Raw genomic sequence first — 18727 nt, forward strand, 5'->3', positions numbered from 1 at the left:
TGTTATCTCATTTCTGAAGGCTTCCCATTTTTCAGCTGTCCCTTTACATGTGAACATCTGCCCCCAATCAGCTTTTGAAAGTTCTTGCCTAATACTATCTCTGCATTGTCCCTGCCTGCTCTGACTGTTTGACTTGCTTCTTTTCTTAACTGTACCAGTCTCAGATTGATCTCTTTCCTCACCATCTCCCTGGGTCCCATCTTTCCCCCCACCCCCCCAACCTTACTAGTTTAAATCCTCCCGAGCAGTTCTAGCAAATCTCCCTGCTAGTATATTAGTCCCCTTCCAATTTAGGTGCAATCTGTCCTCCTTGTATGGGTCACTTCTACTCCAAAAGAGATTCCAATGATCCAAAAATGTGAATCCTTCTCCCATACACCAGCTCCTCAGCCATGCATTCATCTGCTCTATCCTCCTATTCCTGCCCTCACTAGCTCGTGGCACCAGGAGTAATCCAGATATTACTACCCTTGAGGACCTCCTGTTTAAGTTCCTGCCTAACTCTCCATATTCTCCCTTTAGAATCTCAACCTTCTTCTTTCCTATGTCTTTGGTTCCAATGTGTACAATGATCTCCTGCTGGGGTCTCTCCTCCTTGAGAATATTCTCTCCCCCTTGAGACATCCTTGATCCTGGCACCAGGGAGGCATCACACCATTCTGATTTTTCACTGCTGGCCACAGAAACGTTTGTCTGTGCCTCGGACTAGAGAGTGCCCTTATACAATCAATCTGTTGCATTAGAGCCTGTCTCAATAAGAGAAACTTGACTGTGCTACATTCTCCTGAGAATCCATCACCCCCCACATTTTCTGAAACAGCATACTTGTTTGAAATGGGGATAGCCAGAGAAGACTCCTGCACTGCCTGCCTACCTCCTTACTTTCCTGGAGTTAACCCATCAATGTGACTGTATCTGCGACTTTTCTCCCTCCCTATTACTGCCTTCCATCACACGTCTTTGCTCTTGTAAATTCCTCATTGCCTCTAACTGTGTCTCTAATTGATCCATTTGCTCTGATAGGATTCGTAACCAATGGCATTTATTGCAGATATCATCCTCAGTAAACATAAACTCTCCCTAAACTCCCACATCGAACAAGAAGAACATATCACTCTAATAAAGACTATTTTTGCTTCTTCCAATCTGCAGACCCAGAAAATAGCACCGTCTTATTCCTCTAAAAAGATACTATTCCAGGCCAACTTAATACTTATGGCTTATATTTTTAAGTTTAATCAAGAGACATATCTCAATAAAACACAATCAGGAAAGAACCCCTTCTATTCACCACTACAGACTTGCAGCAAGGCCCCAGGGCCACATTTAAAACTAATCACTTTTCTGTCTCTGCTCTGTGACCTCTCCCAAACAGGTTCCTCCAAGATCAGCTGTGAATTTCACTGTTTGCTAATTTTCCCAGATGCACTCCGATGTCTAGTGATATATGAATTCAACAGCAAAGGAGGTAACTGCGCAGGTTCACTGCTGTGTCAGTTAGCAGTGTGGGTTTCTTTCTCTCTTCTGCACAGACCATGTGCTGCCTTCATCCGTTCCTCTCCCTTTTCAAAGTGCCATTGTTTTAGTTTTTTTTTGCAAACATAAATTCAGTTAAATAGAATCCAGAAAAGGAAAAAATAAAAATTGGTCAGTGATCATGAAGCTGCCAGCTTGTTGGGCCCAAGAGATGTCCACAGTTGTACAATTCAGTAAATTAAAATCTTTTCAAGTTGACCTTACAATCATGGACCTCTTACTCTGTTGTACTTGAGAGATTAATCAAAGCCTTGCCTAGTACAGCAACATTTGGAAAGCCAACTCTTGTTAACTGTGCAAGGATTACTGAATCAGGCAGGGAAGATATCCGACAGCTGATCTTCCTTGACAAAATCTGCACTCAAAAGTATTTTGATGAAAATCTTGAGTGTCATGAACAATGAGAATTGTTTGTCTCAGTACAACTGTTGGATGTGTTCAGGGAAAAGTCTACAATCCCTTAGATGCAGGGCAAAAAAAATCCACTCCTGAGCTTATCCCACCTTTGTACAAAAGAATGATTAACAAGAGCTGATGTATTGACACCAATATTTAGTCAGAGCTGACTGATGATTAGAATTAACTAAAATATATTAAAATTATTGCAGTGTAGAAGATGATTTCTTTGATTAATCAAAAAAACTTTATTATTATTTGCATATTTGTAATTCTTTAACGAATAAAGCAATGTACCCAAAATGAATTTCCATTTCGAGTCCTCTGAAGGGACAATAAAGTGAAAGTGAAAACTCAACTAGTTGACAATTGCTCTTCAGAGAATTAAACCTGCCTTCTTTACTTAGTGCACCATGTATGAACCCAGTCCCACCCCTGATACTGTTGACTCTGAATTGGCCTCAGAAATAGCAAATTGACACTGAGGAAAACTGCAGCATTTTAAGTACCCATTTCACTAAAATGAGGGACAGCAATAAATGCTGGCTTTATCAATAATGCCCACAACCGGAGGATGCGTAATATTGCCTGATAAACATGTAATGTTATCGTTATGATTGTTCAGTATAAATACTTTTGTGCACACCCACACTGTTCAGTTATTATCCTGCAGGTGTCGACTTTCGTGCCACTGGATGAAAAACATGCAAGAGCCATAAACTGTTTAACTCATCCCATAAACTTCACAACACAACTGTAAAACTAAAATAGAAGACCCAATTTTAAAGGTCGATAATCTCACACTAGAATGACAAATAAACCAGTCCAGCTACATTATCACAGCCTACGTCATTGGTACCCTTTAAAATGCAAACACCCATGAAATGTATCCATTGGTCTTAATGCTGCAAACAAATGTGAACTTACCACTCTATTCACACACACTCAGAAGCTCCTAATCACAAACGGACACATTAGGTGTTGGGTGTCAGTTGTCTTAGTTCTGGACGAAGCAGACAGAGCATTTCAGGAGCTGTGCCCATAACCAAGCATCCTGTTCACGATCGGCTCTGCTCACTCTAATAGGAGATGGGGCTGGAATAAGTTCCCTAAAAATAGCCTGCCTCAAAACTCCTGACTGTCTTACCACGTCCAGAGGGGTTAGCCACATGCAGTCAGAATGAAGAACAATAAACTTTGGAGCCTGGAATGTAAGAACCCTAATAGATCTAGCTAACAGTGACCAACCTAAGAAAGAACTGTGATCATACCCAGAGAACTGAAGGGATACCAGACTGACCTATAACTGGCTCCAGTTGTGAACACTTATGCCCAAACACTTGACTTGGAGGAGGACATAAATGAGATTTTCTAAGCCAACCTTGATACACTGTTGACAAACATCCAAAGGAGGACAAGATAATTTTTCTTGGAGACTTCAATGCCAGGATTGGTTGAGAACACCAATGGCACCATAGGAAGGGAAGGTATTGGCAACATCAAATCCAATGGGATCAACTCAGTGAAAGTCAAGAGGGGTTATCAGGAGCAACTGCTGTGGTAGGGAAGTGATGGAAGTAATTCTGGGGATTGGAGGCAGGACACTGAATGCAGACAGGACAATAATTGTGAAGGAGTATCTCAACATATTGGGGAGGGGTGGGGAGCAGTCAATGCTGCATGGGAGGTCATGAGTAACTACTGGAGGATAGGGGTACAGGAAACATCGGCAATAGCAACCACCCTGGCTTTGACAGGGGACCAGGGCAGCACGGTGGTTGGTGTAGCTAAACGGTAGGGCTCAATGGGGAATGCTGGGAGATGAAGGCAATTCTCAGAGATGCATGGGAACATGTGGAAGCTCAGCACTGATAGGCTCAACAGGGAGCGCATGGAAAAAAGGAACATAGAGGTTTTGGTGGCAGAGTGGTGGGTGGTGAGGGGAGGACACCAGCTGAGCCTGCAATTCACTGCTTTGACATAAAAATAACCTGCTTTACTTTTCACTCTAATGTAAATGATGAACGTGAAATGGAAATGGATAGTCATCATCTCTATAAAAGCAGCAGTGATCTTAAAAGCTACACCTGCAGGCTACAATTCACAAGGACAATCCAAGGTTTCCTAGGATGTGCAGGAACATAGAACTGATTTCCTCTCACCTTAAACTGTTAGTATTTGACAATATGCAGCGCAGCCTTCCTTGGGTGATGCAGTGGGTGGGGAGACAGATATTAATAATCCTACTACACTTACAATCTTGTTGTTTTTTGTGTGGCATACCATGTGGTGCACATTGGAATAAGGTCCCATTGTCAAAGATCAATGTAGAGGCACTCCATGCTCTCCTTGTCATCGTCCTCCATGCCCTACTTTATGGAGGACTATGCTAAATCACAATTCATGTACAACGCGAATACTGGCTGCTCACAAAACTAAGAACATGATCTGTTTCTGATAATCCTCCACAGATTCATTGGAAACATGACCCCTGTTGTGGTTAGATGCACTGGTTATCATCATGGAGGTCACCGTGCTATGATCAATCGTTGACTGGAAAATTTGTTTTTGTTTGAAAGTGGGTCCTGTCTGTTCTTGGAAGCCAATGGAACTTTTTGATTACTTGTTTTTTTCTGTGCTTTTGCTGTTGATGCATAATTGTGAACATTTGCAATCGCTGGAGTACCTTCTAGTATGTGATACTCTCACATTGAACAATGACACGCTAAGCTATATTAGGGGTTAGGAAAAGAGTAACACTTCCTTAGGCAGGATCCTAAAATGACATGACACAGGAACATAGCGATTCAGAGTGGGAGTAGGCCAATAAGCCCTTCGAGGCTGCTCCACTATTCAATATGATGATGGTTGACCCTCCAACTCAATGACCTGTTCGTGCTTTGACCTTTTTAGCCCCAAGGGCGAGGCCCAACTCCTTCATGAAATCATACAATATTTTGGCTTTGACTGCTTTCTTGTGGTAGTTAATCTCGCAGGCTCATCACTCTGAGTGATGAAATTTCTCCTCGTCTCTATCCATAGACTGTGACATCTAACTCTGGACTCCACATTATCTGGAGCATCTATCCTGTCTAGTCCTGTTCGGATTTTATAGGTTTCAAGGATGCTCTCCCCTGTTCTTCTGAATGCAAGCGAATATAATCCTAACCAATTCAACCTCTCCTCATATCAGCCCAACCATCCCAGGAATCAGCCTTCACTGCATTTCTTCTATCTTCCCTCAGATAATGAGATCAAATTTGCAAACAAAATTCCTGGCGTGGTCTCACCAAGACCTGTACAATTGCAGCAAGACATCCCTGTTCCCTTACTCAAATCCTCTCACTATGAAGGCCAACATACCATTTGCCTTCTTTACTGCCTGATGATACCTATACCATCTGCATGCTTACCTTCAGTGACTGGTATATAAGGACACCCTTTCTTGTTGCACATTCCCTTCTCTCAATTTATAGCCATTCAGATAATTATCTATTTTCCTATTTTTGCCACCATGGTACATTACCAGAAATTTTTCCAAATTATACTGCATTTGCCATGCATTGGCCCACTCAGTCAGGCTGTCCAAATCACACAAGTATCTCTGCATCATCCTTACTGTTCATCCTCCCACCGAGCTTTTGTAACACGAACAGAACTGTGGAAAAATGTGAACAATACATCAGGCCCAAGATCCTCTTATAAATTTCCCTCTGGATCTCCATTACAATTCAAGTAATAAGTAAACTACATTAATAGTTCTTTCAGAAGAATCAAAAACGACCTGGGAAGTTCATTGTGTATATAAAACCCAGCATGAGCACTAACTAACCTGGGATTAGAACCCAAGTTGTCAAGTTTCAAATTCAATGACATCTGCTTGCCAATATTGAATTTCAATTTGAACTTGGATGGACTAGTCTCTTGAGCAAAGTCACAATCTCCATGCACACATCGGGATGCTGTGCAGCAAATTTCTTCTACAGCTCTGGAATCACAGAATCTAAAGGTAGTAATCTTTTCGTTACACATTTAACACAATTTCCTTTATTTATTCTAGGTAGGTTAAGGCCAAAAGTCTTCAGGCTATAGTCCAACAGGTTTATTTGAAATCACAAGTTTTCAGAGTGTTGTTCCTTTGTCAGGTGACTTCTGACCTCATCTACCCCAGTCCACATCTTGATAGGTTAAGATAGAAAAATATCTGATCAGTTCAATGTGCATAAGAATTTTAAATTGGAGGCATTGCCAGATTGGCAGCCAGTGTCTGTTAATGAGCACAGAGGTAATGTTGAACTAACATGAGTGCATATAGATTTACAAATATGTGTACAAATATTTTGTTGTAAACTATAGTCGATTCAGTTTCCAAAGTGCCAAGAGAGACTATTTTTGTTTCATTTACAGATCCAGACTTCTTGTTAAGGTATGAATTTCTAGAGACGTGCAGAACCTGAGTTACATTAGTTGGATGATGTTTGGTATTGTCAACCTGATGGCCAATTCCTGATCTGTGTGCATGCCCAAACAAATGCCATCCTAATGACTGTTTCGATACTAGGTCATGTAAAGCCAGAAGATTGGAGCCAGATGGCATGAATTTCATACAAGTGGAAGCAACGGGGAGTCTAGTTTGATGCACTGAATGGTTTAGTGTGGTTTATATGAATATAGCTGACATAGCATGTACAGATCAAATCATTGTGCATGCAAAAATTAATGCCTTTGTTTAATGACCATTCTGTCTTTAATACTGCTGTCATGCCATTCAATGTAATTCTAATAAATGAACAACATGCTTGCCAGAGAAACATACTGGAACAGAACTTCAATTGACTACTCATTAAAACATCTAAGCACTTTCTTATGTTTATTTTGTGCCTGACCTTCAGCTGAATTTGAGCAGGTAAACACAGTTGGCAGTTTATAATGATGGTTGACATCTGCTGGATGAAAATACTGAAAATTGTACTGGAAAATGAAAGGAGACATAATTGAAATACGTTTATTGGTTGGCTTCTACCCAAAAAGAATGATGCATACTGGGAGTAAAGAGGATACAATTGTGTTCTGTAGAATTCTCTTTCTGATCACAACTTTTTGTTGTTGCAGTCAGGATGTGTTTATCTAGCATCAAACCTCACTTGATCCTAAAAGATCTTTCCACGTGCTGAACATGTGTAATGTCAGTCATGGATTGGCCATTTCATTTCTGTTAGTTCTCCAAGTTACAAATGGGTGGATGATAGTTACAGGCACCCATGAATTTTTTTTAACTGTAACAACCATGCCTTTTTTAGTTCTCTGTACTTTTAATTTGGAATGAAATGGAAAAGAACTGTTTTTAAAAATAAGAATTGCTGAAGGTTTACTGCACTTTTAAAAAGCGAGTATCCTGACACTCATTGTAATTGCCATCTATATAACTACTTGAAGCAATGGTTAAAAAGGTACTTTGCAGGCAAGCTGGAGCTGAGGGGTGTGCACAAAAGCAGATTTAGTTGTCACCAAGTAACCGATTGGTTTCTGGAATAGTGACCAATTATCAATGACAGAGTCTGTCAACAGCTGTGTGATTGATTCGCAGGTAAATGAACATGTTGGGGTGTGAACAAGCAGCCTTCAAATCTCCACCCGCTCATTTCTGAGTACTTTAAGCCTCAAGTACCTTAAGCCCCTTTAAGCCTAAAGAAAAGGCAATTTATCTTTCCTCCAGCAGTTTTTGGAAGGTGTGACTTTTTAATTTTAAAAGTCAGAGATATTATGTGCGAACCAGCCACCCTGTGCCTCTTGCAAATCAATCTGATCAGCTCAAGGACCATCTCAGCAGATTGTGAATAGAGACCACTGAACTGCTTTCCCTGTTTTCCCTCCATCCGTAAACCATGATTTTTTTTTCCTGCAGGAACAAATTACTGCAGAGATGCTGGAGTATGTACTGAAAACAACAAATGCTGGATACCACAGCAGGTCGGGCAGTATCCATGGAGAGAGACCAAGCGAATATTTCAAACTTTCTGCATTTGTCTATTTTTGTATTTGGGTCTGTGTGTGTTTCTATGTGTACGTGTGTAAGTGGGAGTTTATAAAGGAGTTTAGAGTTTTAAACAGCAGAGTTATATGCTGATGGTTCATAATTGTTTACAAGTAGCTGCAGTCTGTTTACTTATAAATGCAGAAACCTATTCTGTACTTTCTAACAATCTGGGTCTATAAATTGGACAAATCAGGGAATTTTGTGCACTTTGATAAAATATTGAACTTTTGAGGCAGGAGAGCAGAGCTTGATTTTGTGTACTACCCCAGTGAGGTGGAACATAACCTTAAATTGTAAAATTGCTGTGGGTTGCAATAAAATAACCCCAGCTTTGCTTTGTCTCCCTGCTGTCAGGCAACAACTTTAGTCCTGCTCCCTTGCATCCCACAAACAAGCAGCTCATGCTCTTCTCAGCAACCAAAATTGAGATCTTGTACTCCACGACCTCTCTTCCTAATCCATGAAACTTACCTTGTCTCAAAGTTTCTCAGCTGTCGTAGTCTTGAACCTATAGCTTTCTTGTTTCTCTTCTATCTCTCCTCATACCGTCTCAGAACACAATGGTCCATGAAACTCATTTCTTGAGATGTCTCACTCTTATTCCCAATGCTCACAAAAGATTGTAAATGATTTCCTCATCATCATCTTTTGAAAGGTAGATGAAAGGTAGTTGGTGACAATAGCATCACCTATTTACCAATTGTAAACCAACGTTGCATCATCAACCACTGACCTCTCCAGTCCTTTAATATGTTTCACTTCCCATATTTGTGACCATTTTCTCTGCAGCTCCAGATATTAACTTCTCACATCAGAGCTCTGCCATTGCTAGAATACTCAACGAACCCTTACGAAAGGCACCAAGACTCACTGTAGTCTTTAATGTAGTTGAAAGGAACACTTGGATTTGTATAGAGTTTTTCATGACTAGACATATCAAAGTGTTTTACAGCCAAAGTAGTTTTTGTTGAAGTGCAGTTAATGTTCTAAATGTAGGACACATGGCAGTCAGAATCTTTCAGCAAATTCCCATAAACAGCAACATGATAAATGACCACATAATCGCTTCCTTGTGGCATTGATTGAAGGATAATTATTGACCTGGACACAGGGGGTAACTTCACTGGTGCTTTTGAAATGAATAGATGTGGTGACAGTTCAAAAGATTACATTATCAACAATGCAGTGCTTCTCAGTACAGCACAAGAGCTTTCATTTTTGTGCTCGAGTCCTGGAATGGGATTTGAACTTGAAACCTTGAGACTACACCATCCTTATCCAACTCCTCCTTTATTGAGCATGGTGTCAATGGTATCTACTTAATCGTAAGCAAAGGGTCTCCCGCAATGGCTTTTTTCTCACTCCATTACAGTGGAGTATCTCCAGTACTATTCTTGAATCCCTCTTAAAGCAGAGGGAAGGGGAATGGCTTGACTTCCTCTTAAAGGGATATGTGTATGCTAGTCAGTGAATTCTACATCACCACCATTCTCAACCTCTCTGTTGTCTTTGTGCTGTCACTAGCTCGTTCCACTCCCTAATTGTCACATGTCTTGTTTCCAGTTAAATTAACAAGAGGTAGGTACTAACTCCAATCCTACAATTTCCTGTCTTCTGAGAAATATTGCGCATGATCTATTTATTTCAGTTTACTTGGTTAAAGTCCATGATTACTTTGACAAAGGGAGTTCTTTGACCAACAGATCACTTCTGACTGACAGAAAAACCTGGCTTTGCCCTTGGAAGTCTAGAAGCCAAATTAAGATTTCAAGGTACCTGACCCCATTGCTCCTGGTTCACCTGCTCTCCAAAAGGGCCAATACATTGCAAGAGATGTTGATCTCATACTAACACAAAGGATTCTGAGAAAGCAGGGAGATTATGTACTTGAAACTTGGAAGTAAAACATTAACAGGATGGAGCCGCTGATTTTGATGTGAGTAAATGATTACATTTTTCCAACCAGCAGGAATCATGTCTCCAAGCTGTGCAGCAGACAGGATGCACACATGCCTGGCGTAATCTGAAGTTTACTTCTAAAAAGAAATCCTGGGGATGTGAACAGCACTGACCAAGCTACCATTCATTACCCATTCCTAATTTTTACAGCTACCTACATATTGAGATATTGGTCTTGAGTCAGTTTGACATCTGCACATTCACTACTTGAGGCTCTTGCTTTTTAACTCTTAAGTCAAGATTTTAACTCCTCATGTACTTTTGCACTCTAACTTTCATCTGTCTACATAGCAGGTTCTTAATCACAGCTCTATAATGTCATGTCTAAGGCCTCTCTCTGGACATGCACATTCTACACTGGGGTATCTTCTCCTTTAATGATATTGGAGGTGAGTTATCAGCCACTTTGCCATGATTTACATGAATCTCTTTAGATCAAAAAATGTAGAGACGTGGACTAACCGCCTCATGGATATTAGTCCAAATCAGTTCACAGCAGTTTTAAAAATATTAATTAATTAATTAACTACATCCAGAATAAAATACAAGCATCAGTAAAGGTAAGTATCCTGCCTTCATATTTGTGTTCCTTTTTTGGGAAAAGCAGCATGAGGAAGCAAAGGCTGAAGTAATTGTAATTCACTGAGGGAATGCACATGGGTATTTTACAAAGCGTTCAATAATGCCACATTACAATTTATAGATCCACGTGATTTCTACATCTTGCTCAATGTTTCAGTTCAAGCGCCAACTTGACCTTCATTTCTTTGTGAAAAATGGTAGGGGAACCTTTCATTTGTTGTTTGTTCCACAGTTGGAATAATTAATTGAGTCATCTCCGAGGGCATCCTAGGCTATGTGTGCAGTTGGTTTGGAACTGATCAACCTTCAACTCTCTCTATTATGCAATGTTGGGCAGAATGCAGTGCACCACATTCTGGACAGCTTTGGCTTACGCCTCATGGAGGGTGGCTCCACACATACATATGGTAATGAAGCACACCTTTAACATGTCAGTGTTTTGCCCACTGACATATCTGAATGCATTCCAACAGCTCCCAGGAAATCCTCACCCTCTGCATTTCACACAAACTGTGCATTGAAACAGTGAACTTTTGTGATGCGGGAATCAACCCGGGTTCAATTCCCGCCTCAGGCGACTAACTGTGTGGAGTTTGCACGTTCTCCTCGTGTCTGCGTGGGTTTCCTCCAGGTGCTCCGGTTTCCTCCCACAGTCCAAAAGATGTGCAGGTCAGGTGAATTGGCCATGCTAAAAATTGTCCGTAGTGTTAGGTAGGGGGTAGATGTAGGGGTATGGGTGGGTTGCGCTTCGGCGGGGCGGTGTGGACTTGTTGGGCCAAAGGGCCTGTTTCCACACTGTAAGTAATCTAATCTAATCATTTGACCAATCACATCATTGCAGGACAATCAAATAGCAATGTGGTGCAATCCCACTTTCCAGTTCTTGGTCTGTTGTCCAGTAAATTATATGACTTCAATAAACTTCCAAATTTTTTAAAAAGGTAATGAAGTTTCTCCCTCTATCATATAATAACTACAGCGCAGGTAGAGACCTTTTGGCCCTTTAACTCTGCACTGAGTTTTGGAAGAGCATTCTATTTTGTCCCATTTACTATGGCTAATCCACCTAGCCTGCACATCCCTGGACACTATGGGCAATTTAGCATGGCCAATCCACCTAACCTGCACATCTTTGGACTGTGGGAGGAAACTGGAGCACCTGGCAAAAACCCACACAGATATGGGGAAAACAAACAAACCTCATACAGACAGTCATCCAATGCTGGAATAAGACCATAAGACATAGGAGTAGAAATTAGGCTATTCAACTCATCGAATCTGCTCCACCATTCAATAATGGCTGATCAGTTTCTCAACCCCATTCTCGCACTTTCTCACAGCAACCCTTGATCCCTTTGGTACTCAAGAACCTATCTATCTCAATCTTAAGTATACGCAATGACCTGGCCTCCACCACCTTCTGCAGCAGTGACTTCCAAAGATTCACTGCTCTCTGACTGAAGAAGTTTCTCCCTATTTCTTTTCTAAAATGTCTTCCCTTCACTCTAAGACTATGCCCTCGGGTCTAGGTCTTTTCTACCAATGGAAACATCTTCCCAACATCCACTCTGTACAGGCCATTCAGTATTCTGTATATTTCAATTAGATCCCCCTCAACTTTCTAAACTCCATTGGGTATAAACCCAGGGTCCTCAAATTTTAAGCTTTTCATTCCCGGGACCATTCTCATGAACGTCCTCTGAACACACTCTAGGACCAGTATATCCTTCCTGAGAGATGGGGCCCAAAACTGCACACAATACTCGGTCATTCCCTGGTGCTGTGAGGCAGCATTATTGACCACTGAGCCACCATGCCAGGCAGTGAGTTCCAGAACACCATTACCTTCTGGATCAGAAAGATTTGATTTCAACTCCTCTTTAATCCTTTTCCTAATTACTTTAAACCCTGTACTCCAAAATTACTGACCACTCTCCTGATTCAAAACAGATCCCATCTGTTCTCTTTGTGCTCCATAATTTTATGCATCATAGCTACAATATCTCTCAACTCTGGAAAATAACCCCAGATTGTCTAATCTTCTCTCCTAGCTCGGATTTTCCATTCCTGGCAGCATACTGACAAATTCCCTGTGTACCCCGGTATAGCAGTCACACCCTTCCTATGTTTCAATGTATAGAATACAATATTACAGCTATCTGATAGAATTAAATCTTTTGCACTTCATAGAAGTTCTTGATTGCTGTGAAGGTCCTTGAATTGACACTTATGTGCAATCCCTGACACCCTGTAATCGTACCACGTGATGGAATTAAAGTGGTGGAAGGTATAATCAACAGTGCTATCAAGCAGCATCTGCTCAGCAATAACCTGCTCAACGTTGCCCAGTTTGGGTTTAGCTAGGGTCACTCAGCTTCTGACCACATTACAGCCTTGGTTTGAACATGGACAAAAGAGCGGAGTTCCAGAGGCAAGTGAGAGTGACAGCTTTTGACATCAAGGCTGCATTTGTGGTGTCAATGAGCCCTAGCAAAACTATACAGTCAGTCAAAGGGAATAACAAATAAACTTTCCACTAGTTGGAGTCACACCTGGTACATAGGAAGGTAGTTGTGGTTGTTGGATGTCTGTTATCTCAGGTCCAGGACATCTCTGCAGGAGTTCTTCATGGAACTGTGCTGGGCCCAAGCATCTTCATCTGCTTCATTAAAACCCTTCCCTCCATCATTAAATCAGAAGTGGGGATATTCACCGATAATTGCACAATGTTCAGCACCATGTGTGACCCCTCAGGTACTGAAACATTCCATGATCAAATGCAGCAAGATCTGGAATTTATTCAAGGCTTTGTCTGACAACTGGCAATAATTGTGCCAAGCAATGACCATCTCTAAAAGAGACATTCAATAGTAGTTCCATCACTGATATCCCCCAACAGTCACCATCCTTTGTGTTACCGTTGACCTGAATCTCAACTGGACTCACCACATAAATGCAATGGCTACAAAAGCAGGTGCAAAGTGAGGAATATTGAAGTAATTCATCGCCTGACATCCCAACACCTGTCTGGCATCTACAAGATGCAAGTCAGGAGTGTGATGGAATAGTCTTGATTTGCTTGGATGAGTGCAGCCCCAACAACACTCAAGCAGCTTGATAGGCACCAAATCCAAAAGCATTCACTCCCTCCACCGTCAATGCTCAGTAGCAGCAGTATGTACTACCGACAAGATACACAGCAAAAATTAACTAAAGATCCTTAGACAGTGCCTTCCAAACCCAAGATAGAAGGACAAGGACAGCAGGTACATTAGAACACCATTACATGCAAATTCACCTCCAACCCACTCACCATCCTGACTTGGAAATATATTGTCATTTCTTCACCGTAGCTGAGTAAAAATCCTGGAATTCCCTCCTTAATGTACCTGCAATACATGGACTGTAGCAGTTCATGAAGGCAGCTCACCTCCACCTTCTCAAGAGCAACTAGGGATGGGTAATAAACGCTGGCTAGCTAGCAATGCCCTTGACCCACAAGAGAATAGAACAGTCAGAGTTCAATGGACTACCTACTTACTAGCACAGTTTATATGATTATGGGCTGAGAAATTTGAGATGTTTGTGTGGTGCACTGGTATGTAAACAAATTCTGGATGGTGATGATTTTGACAGTGATGGATAATGGGTTGTCTCCAAGTCCAACTCCTCTCCAAAGTTGATTCCTACTTGTCAGGACAATAAACCTGCCCAGAATTGCATTGCTGTTCAGTCAGATCAAGGGATTCAATATTGTCTGTAGACTTTCTCCCATGGGTCATGTCTCCGGTGAGACTGGGACCTCCATTGCTCTCCCTTTTGCTGTTCTGCACTTTTGTTGATCCCACCACAGCACGCTATTGCTGGCACAGATAGTGATCAACTTCCTCATCCAATGCAATGCCCGTGATCAATGATGCCTACTTCTGAGCCTTTAATAATTTCGAGCAATCTGTATTTTAAATGTGCACAAAGTACACTTTAATCTCCCTTTCTTTTTAATGAAACATTTCTGGATGTAGTGCTAGGGGGTGCTAAATTCAAGAGAGTATAAACATTAATGAAAAATCCCATTTCGTGTAATTATAACTATAAATGTGATGATGCTGACTCACTTTCACTCATCGTTAAACAAACTCAGGTGAATACATTACTTACAGCACAACCAAAAGTACCACTTTTCAAAATTTGAGCATAGACACATTGGAGTGGGTTGTGGGTGTTTTTCAATTTTCTTTGCTTTTTAATTTCCACCCAATTTAAAAATCCCTCATTGACTCATAAACTGTTACATTACTGTATTCAAGCAACTGCCAGCTCTTCCACTTCTACTGATCTAACTTCTAAGCCTTTGACTTTCTTATTTTATCATGTGCTACATTACATTATAATACTTAATCTAAAACGGACAACTCATTTATTTACAAATGCACACAATATCCAAGGAACAGCTGTCTGCCAACATTGTGCCAGTACCACAGGGCCGGTACTGAAACTATGAAATGAACCAAAGACAAAGGGAGACCAAGAGACTAGACTGATTACATGACAATAGTTTGAATTTATACAGCACATTTAATGCAGTAAAATATCACAAGATGCTTTAAAGGGAACATTGTCATACAAAATTTAACACCATTCACATAAATGTCAGGACAGATGACCAAATGTTTAGTAAAAAGAGGTAGGTTTTAAGGATTATAAAAGGGGAGAGGAGGTGGAGTAGTAGTGAGATTTGGCAAGGATAAGGGGCGGGGGGGAGGAGAATTTTAGAGATTAGAGCCTAAACAGCTAATGGCTTGGCAACTAGTGATGGCACAATTAAAATGGGTCTATTTTGGTCATGAAACCAAAATTGAAGGATCACAGAGATTGAGAAGGTTTCTGAAAGAAGAGGAGCAAGACCTTGGAGGGCTTTATAAACAAAAGAGAAAATTTTTTAAGTCAAAAACATCCTGTAACGCAGACTACAACCTAGTGGTTACAGGGATAAAAATCAGGCTCAGCTGATCAAGACCAAAAACTGTTAAGGATTAACAATGATTGTTTCAATCAATCACAAAGCAAAGAAACATGCTGTGAAAATAAACAACAGATTTGAAGAGTTTCAAAAGGGATGTAGTATGTGCTATTAAATAACATTGGCACAAATTTAAAACAGCTTTGCTTGGAAGAACAGAGGTAATCTTAAAAGGAAGAAGTCAAAAGACAGCAAGAGAGACTTCATTTCCTCAAGGTGCCAAGAAAGCAGAAAAAGGTGGAGACCATTTTAAATGCAATTCCCAGAAGAACATGCTTATTGTACTGGAGGTAGAAAGGCATATAGTCCTTATGGTTCTGTTCGCCAAGCTGGGAATTTCTGGTGCAGACGTTTCGTCCCCTTGTCATGTGACATCCTCAGTGCTTGGGAGCCTCCTGTGATCTTTCCTCCCGCATTTATAGTGGTTTGTCTCTGCCGCTTCCGGTTGTCAGTTCCAGCTGTCCACTGCAGTGGTCGGTATATAGGGTCCAGGTCAAATGTGCTTATTGATTGAATCTGTGGATGAGTGCCAAGCCTCTAGGAATTCCCTGGCTGTTCTCTGTACTACTATTATGGGCCAAGCCAAACAGAGAACAGCCAGGGAATTCCTAGAGGCATGGCATTCATCCACAGATTCAATCAATAAGCACATTGACCTGGACTCTATATAATGACCACTGCAGCGGACAGCTGGACTGACAACCGGAAGCGGCAGAGACAAGCCGCTATAAATGCCGAAGGAAACATCACAGAAGTGCTTCACAGGAGGCTCCCAAGCACTGAGGATGTCACCTAGACAGGGGACGAAACGTCTGCACCAGAAATTCCCAGCTCGGCGAACAGAACCACAACAACGAGCACCCAAGCTACAAATCTTCGCACAAACTTTGAGGTACATAGTCCATTTAGCCAAATAAGTTAATATTAGGATGAGTGACCCAAAGGGACATCAAGCAAAAGGAATTGATATTAGGGTGGATTTCAAAAGCTGGTTTCAAGGAAGTGACTTTTACAGAAAAAGTTAAGAGAGGGGAGGGAGGCGAAGACTTGAGAGAGAGAGAGGGGGGGGGGAGTTTCTGAGTTTACATCTACAGAACTGAAGGAATGGCAGCCAATGAGGACATGGTGGCTTGGGATAAAAGATAGATGCCATTCAGAGAGACTTCAAGGAAATAGATTCAGGCAAATAGACCAAGGTATGTGAAATAAAGAAATATATGGAAAACAGTAAAAGCAAGGGGAGAGAAAAAAAAATGCAAATAGGGAATTGGGTTAGGAACAACCAGGGCTAGATTTTACAGGGTTAAAAGATTAAGATCTGCCAATTCAAATCACCAGATTAAAAAATGAAAAGTGACTAAAAATCAAGATCCAGTGTTAAATGAGCCTACCTTGAAAGAAGTTTTTCACTCTGAGGTAGCTGACACTGAGGCGTAGAACGGAAAGTTTATCCAATTTGGAAATAATATCTGGTGGAAATGGCAGGAGATTGGCCAAATGGTCTAATTCAGCATTCAGACGGTCTCTGTGCCTTTTAGATGGATTGGACTTCACATTGGTCGGTGTTGACTTGCTGTTTGGAAGATTCCAGAAATAGCAGTGATTAGTAACAATATGTAACTCGTTTATGGATTGAGTGAAAACAAACAAATAAACACACACACTATTGTGTACCTTGTGGTACTGTATTGGGCATGTTATGTTGAATATGGAAAGGTATAAAGTCTACCAAAAGTAAGATCCAAGACCATAGGTGTTGGTCATAAGACACTGGGAGTAGAAGTGATGTGGGCTGGGCTTGGGATGGAAACCTCTGATTGACACATAGCCATAGATAGACCACAGCCCTGGGGCTAAACCGACTTTCATGTGCCGCATTCCCAGATTTTCCATGCCACTCCTCCCACTCTGCGATTCTGCTGAAAACATTTAAAAGCTCTTTTTGCCAATTTTATTTCCACCATCTTTTACCTCAGGTCAGCATTTGTTTTGCTGGGAGACTTTCTCCCAGTGTCTGCGTGGGTTTCTTCCAGGTGCTCCAGTTTCCTCCCACAATCCAAAGATGTGCAGCGCAGGTGAAGTGGCCATGCTAAATTGCCCATAGTGTTAGGTGCATTAGTCAGAGGGAAATGGGTCTGGGTGGGTTACTCTTCAGAGGGCCGGTGTGGACTCGTTGGGCCTAAGGGCCTGTTTCCACACTGTAGGGAATCTAATCCAAAAATCTAATTTTTATCCCTCCCATTCCTCTATCCAACCACAGACATTCCCTTTTGTTCGTTGGTTCTTCTTACTTAGAAGCACTTAGAAGATTCTAAGTTAAAAATCACACAACATCAGGTTATAGTCCAACAGGTTTAATTGGAAGCACACTAGCTTTCGGAGCGCGATCACTGATGAAGGAGCGTCGCTCCGAAAGCTATTGTGCTTCCAATTAAACCTGTTGGACTATAACCTGGTGTTGTGTGATTTTTAACTTTGTACACCCCAGTCCAACACCGGCATCTCCAAATCATTAGAAGATTCTGATGGTATATCGCAAATATTGAATTTGATAGTGTCTGGAGGTGGTTTCTGACAAGAGGATCCATGAAATCCCAACAATATTTGGCGCAGCAGAATGCCCAATGTCAATATGGCCCACCAGTTATTATTTTATTTTCAGTTTTCGTATCTCCATGCACACAACACAATATCGATTCAACCACGAATTCAATATTGCAGCTGGGAAGGTTTTGCATTAAGATGGTAAACATGATGGACTCAGTATGTTCAAAGATTTTCCACTGGATTCAATGCCATGTTTGATGTAGGGCAGCAGGGAGCAGAAAGATGACATCTCCTCCTGGCAACGGGAAGAGGAAACCTTCCTGAAGAAGGCATAATTAAAGATAGGAGGGGAAACAGCAGCAGGAGCATTATAGCTGATAATTGGATCTGTATAGGGAGTACATTAATTCTGTAAAAGTATGAATTCTGTAGTAAAAGGTAAAGTTATTTCCAGAGGATCATAGACTTGCTCCCACATTAAGGAGAGATGACTGATGTTGACCATGCCTCAAGTGAGGGGTGTGGTTGAGAAGGTTGCACCTTCATCATAACCTCAGCTGGTGCAGGAATTGACACTGCACTGTTGGCATCACTCTGCATTGCAAAGCAGACATCAAGTCAACTCAGCTAACCAACCCCCAACATTCTGT

General features: G+C 41.3%; 1 protein-coding gene across 3 annotated transcripts in view; it reads right to left on the minus strand.

The window, feature by feature from the left end:
• The window catches only part of LOC140464944 (aryl hydrocarbon receptor repressor-like), a 193465-nt gene that overhangs the window by 138907 nt on the left and 35831 nt on the right, over nucleotides 1-18727 (minus strand). For all 3 annotated transcript variants that reach the window (XM_072560604.1, XM_072560605.1, XM_072560603.1), the window contains one exon: nucleotides 16922-17103. In XM_072560604.1, coding sequence (XP_072416705.1) covers nucleotides 16922-17103 — 182 coding nt within the window. The remainder of the gene's footprint in view (nucleotides 1-16921; nucleotides 17104-18727) is intronic.

This window comes from Chiloscyllium punctatum, chromosome 41, assembly GCF_047496795.1.
Source record: "Chiloscyllium punctatum isolate Juve2018m chromosome 41, sChiPun1.3, whole genome shotgun sequence".
Lineage (NCBI taxonomy): Eukaryota > Metazoa > Chordata > Chondrichthyes > Orectolobiformes > Hemiscylliidae > Chiloscyllium > Chiloscyllium punctatum.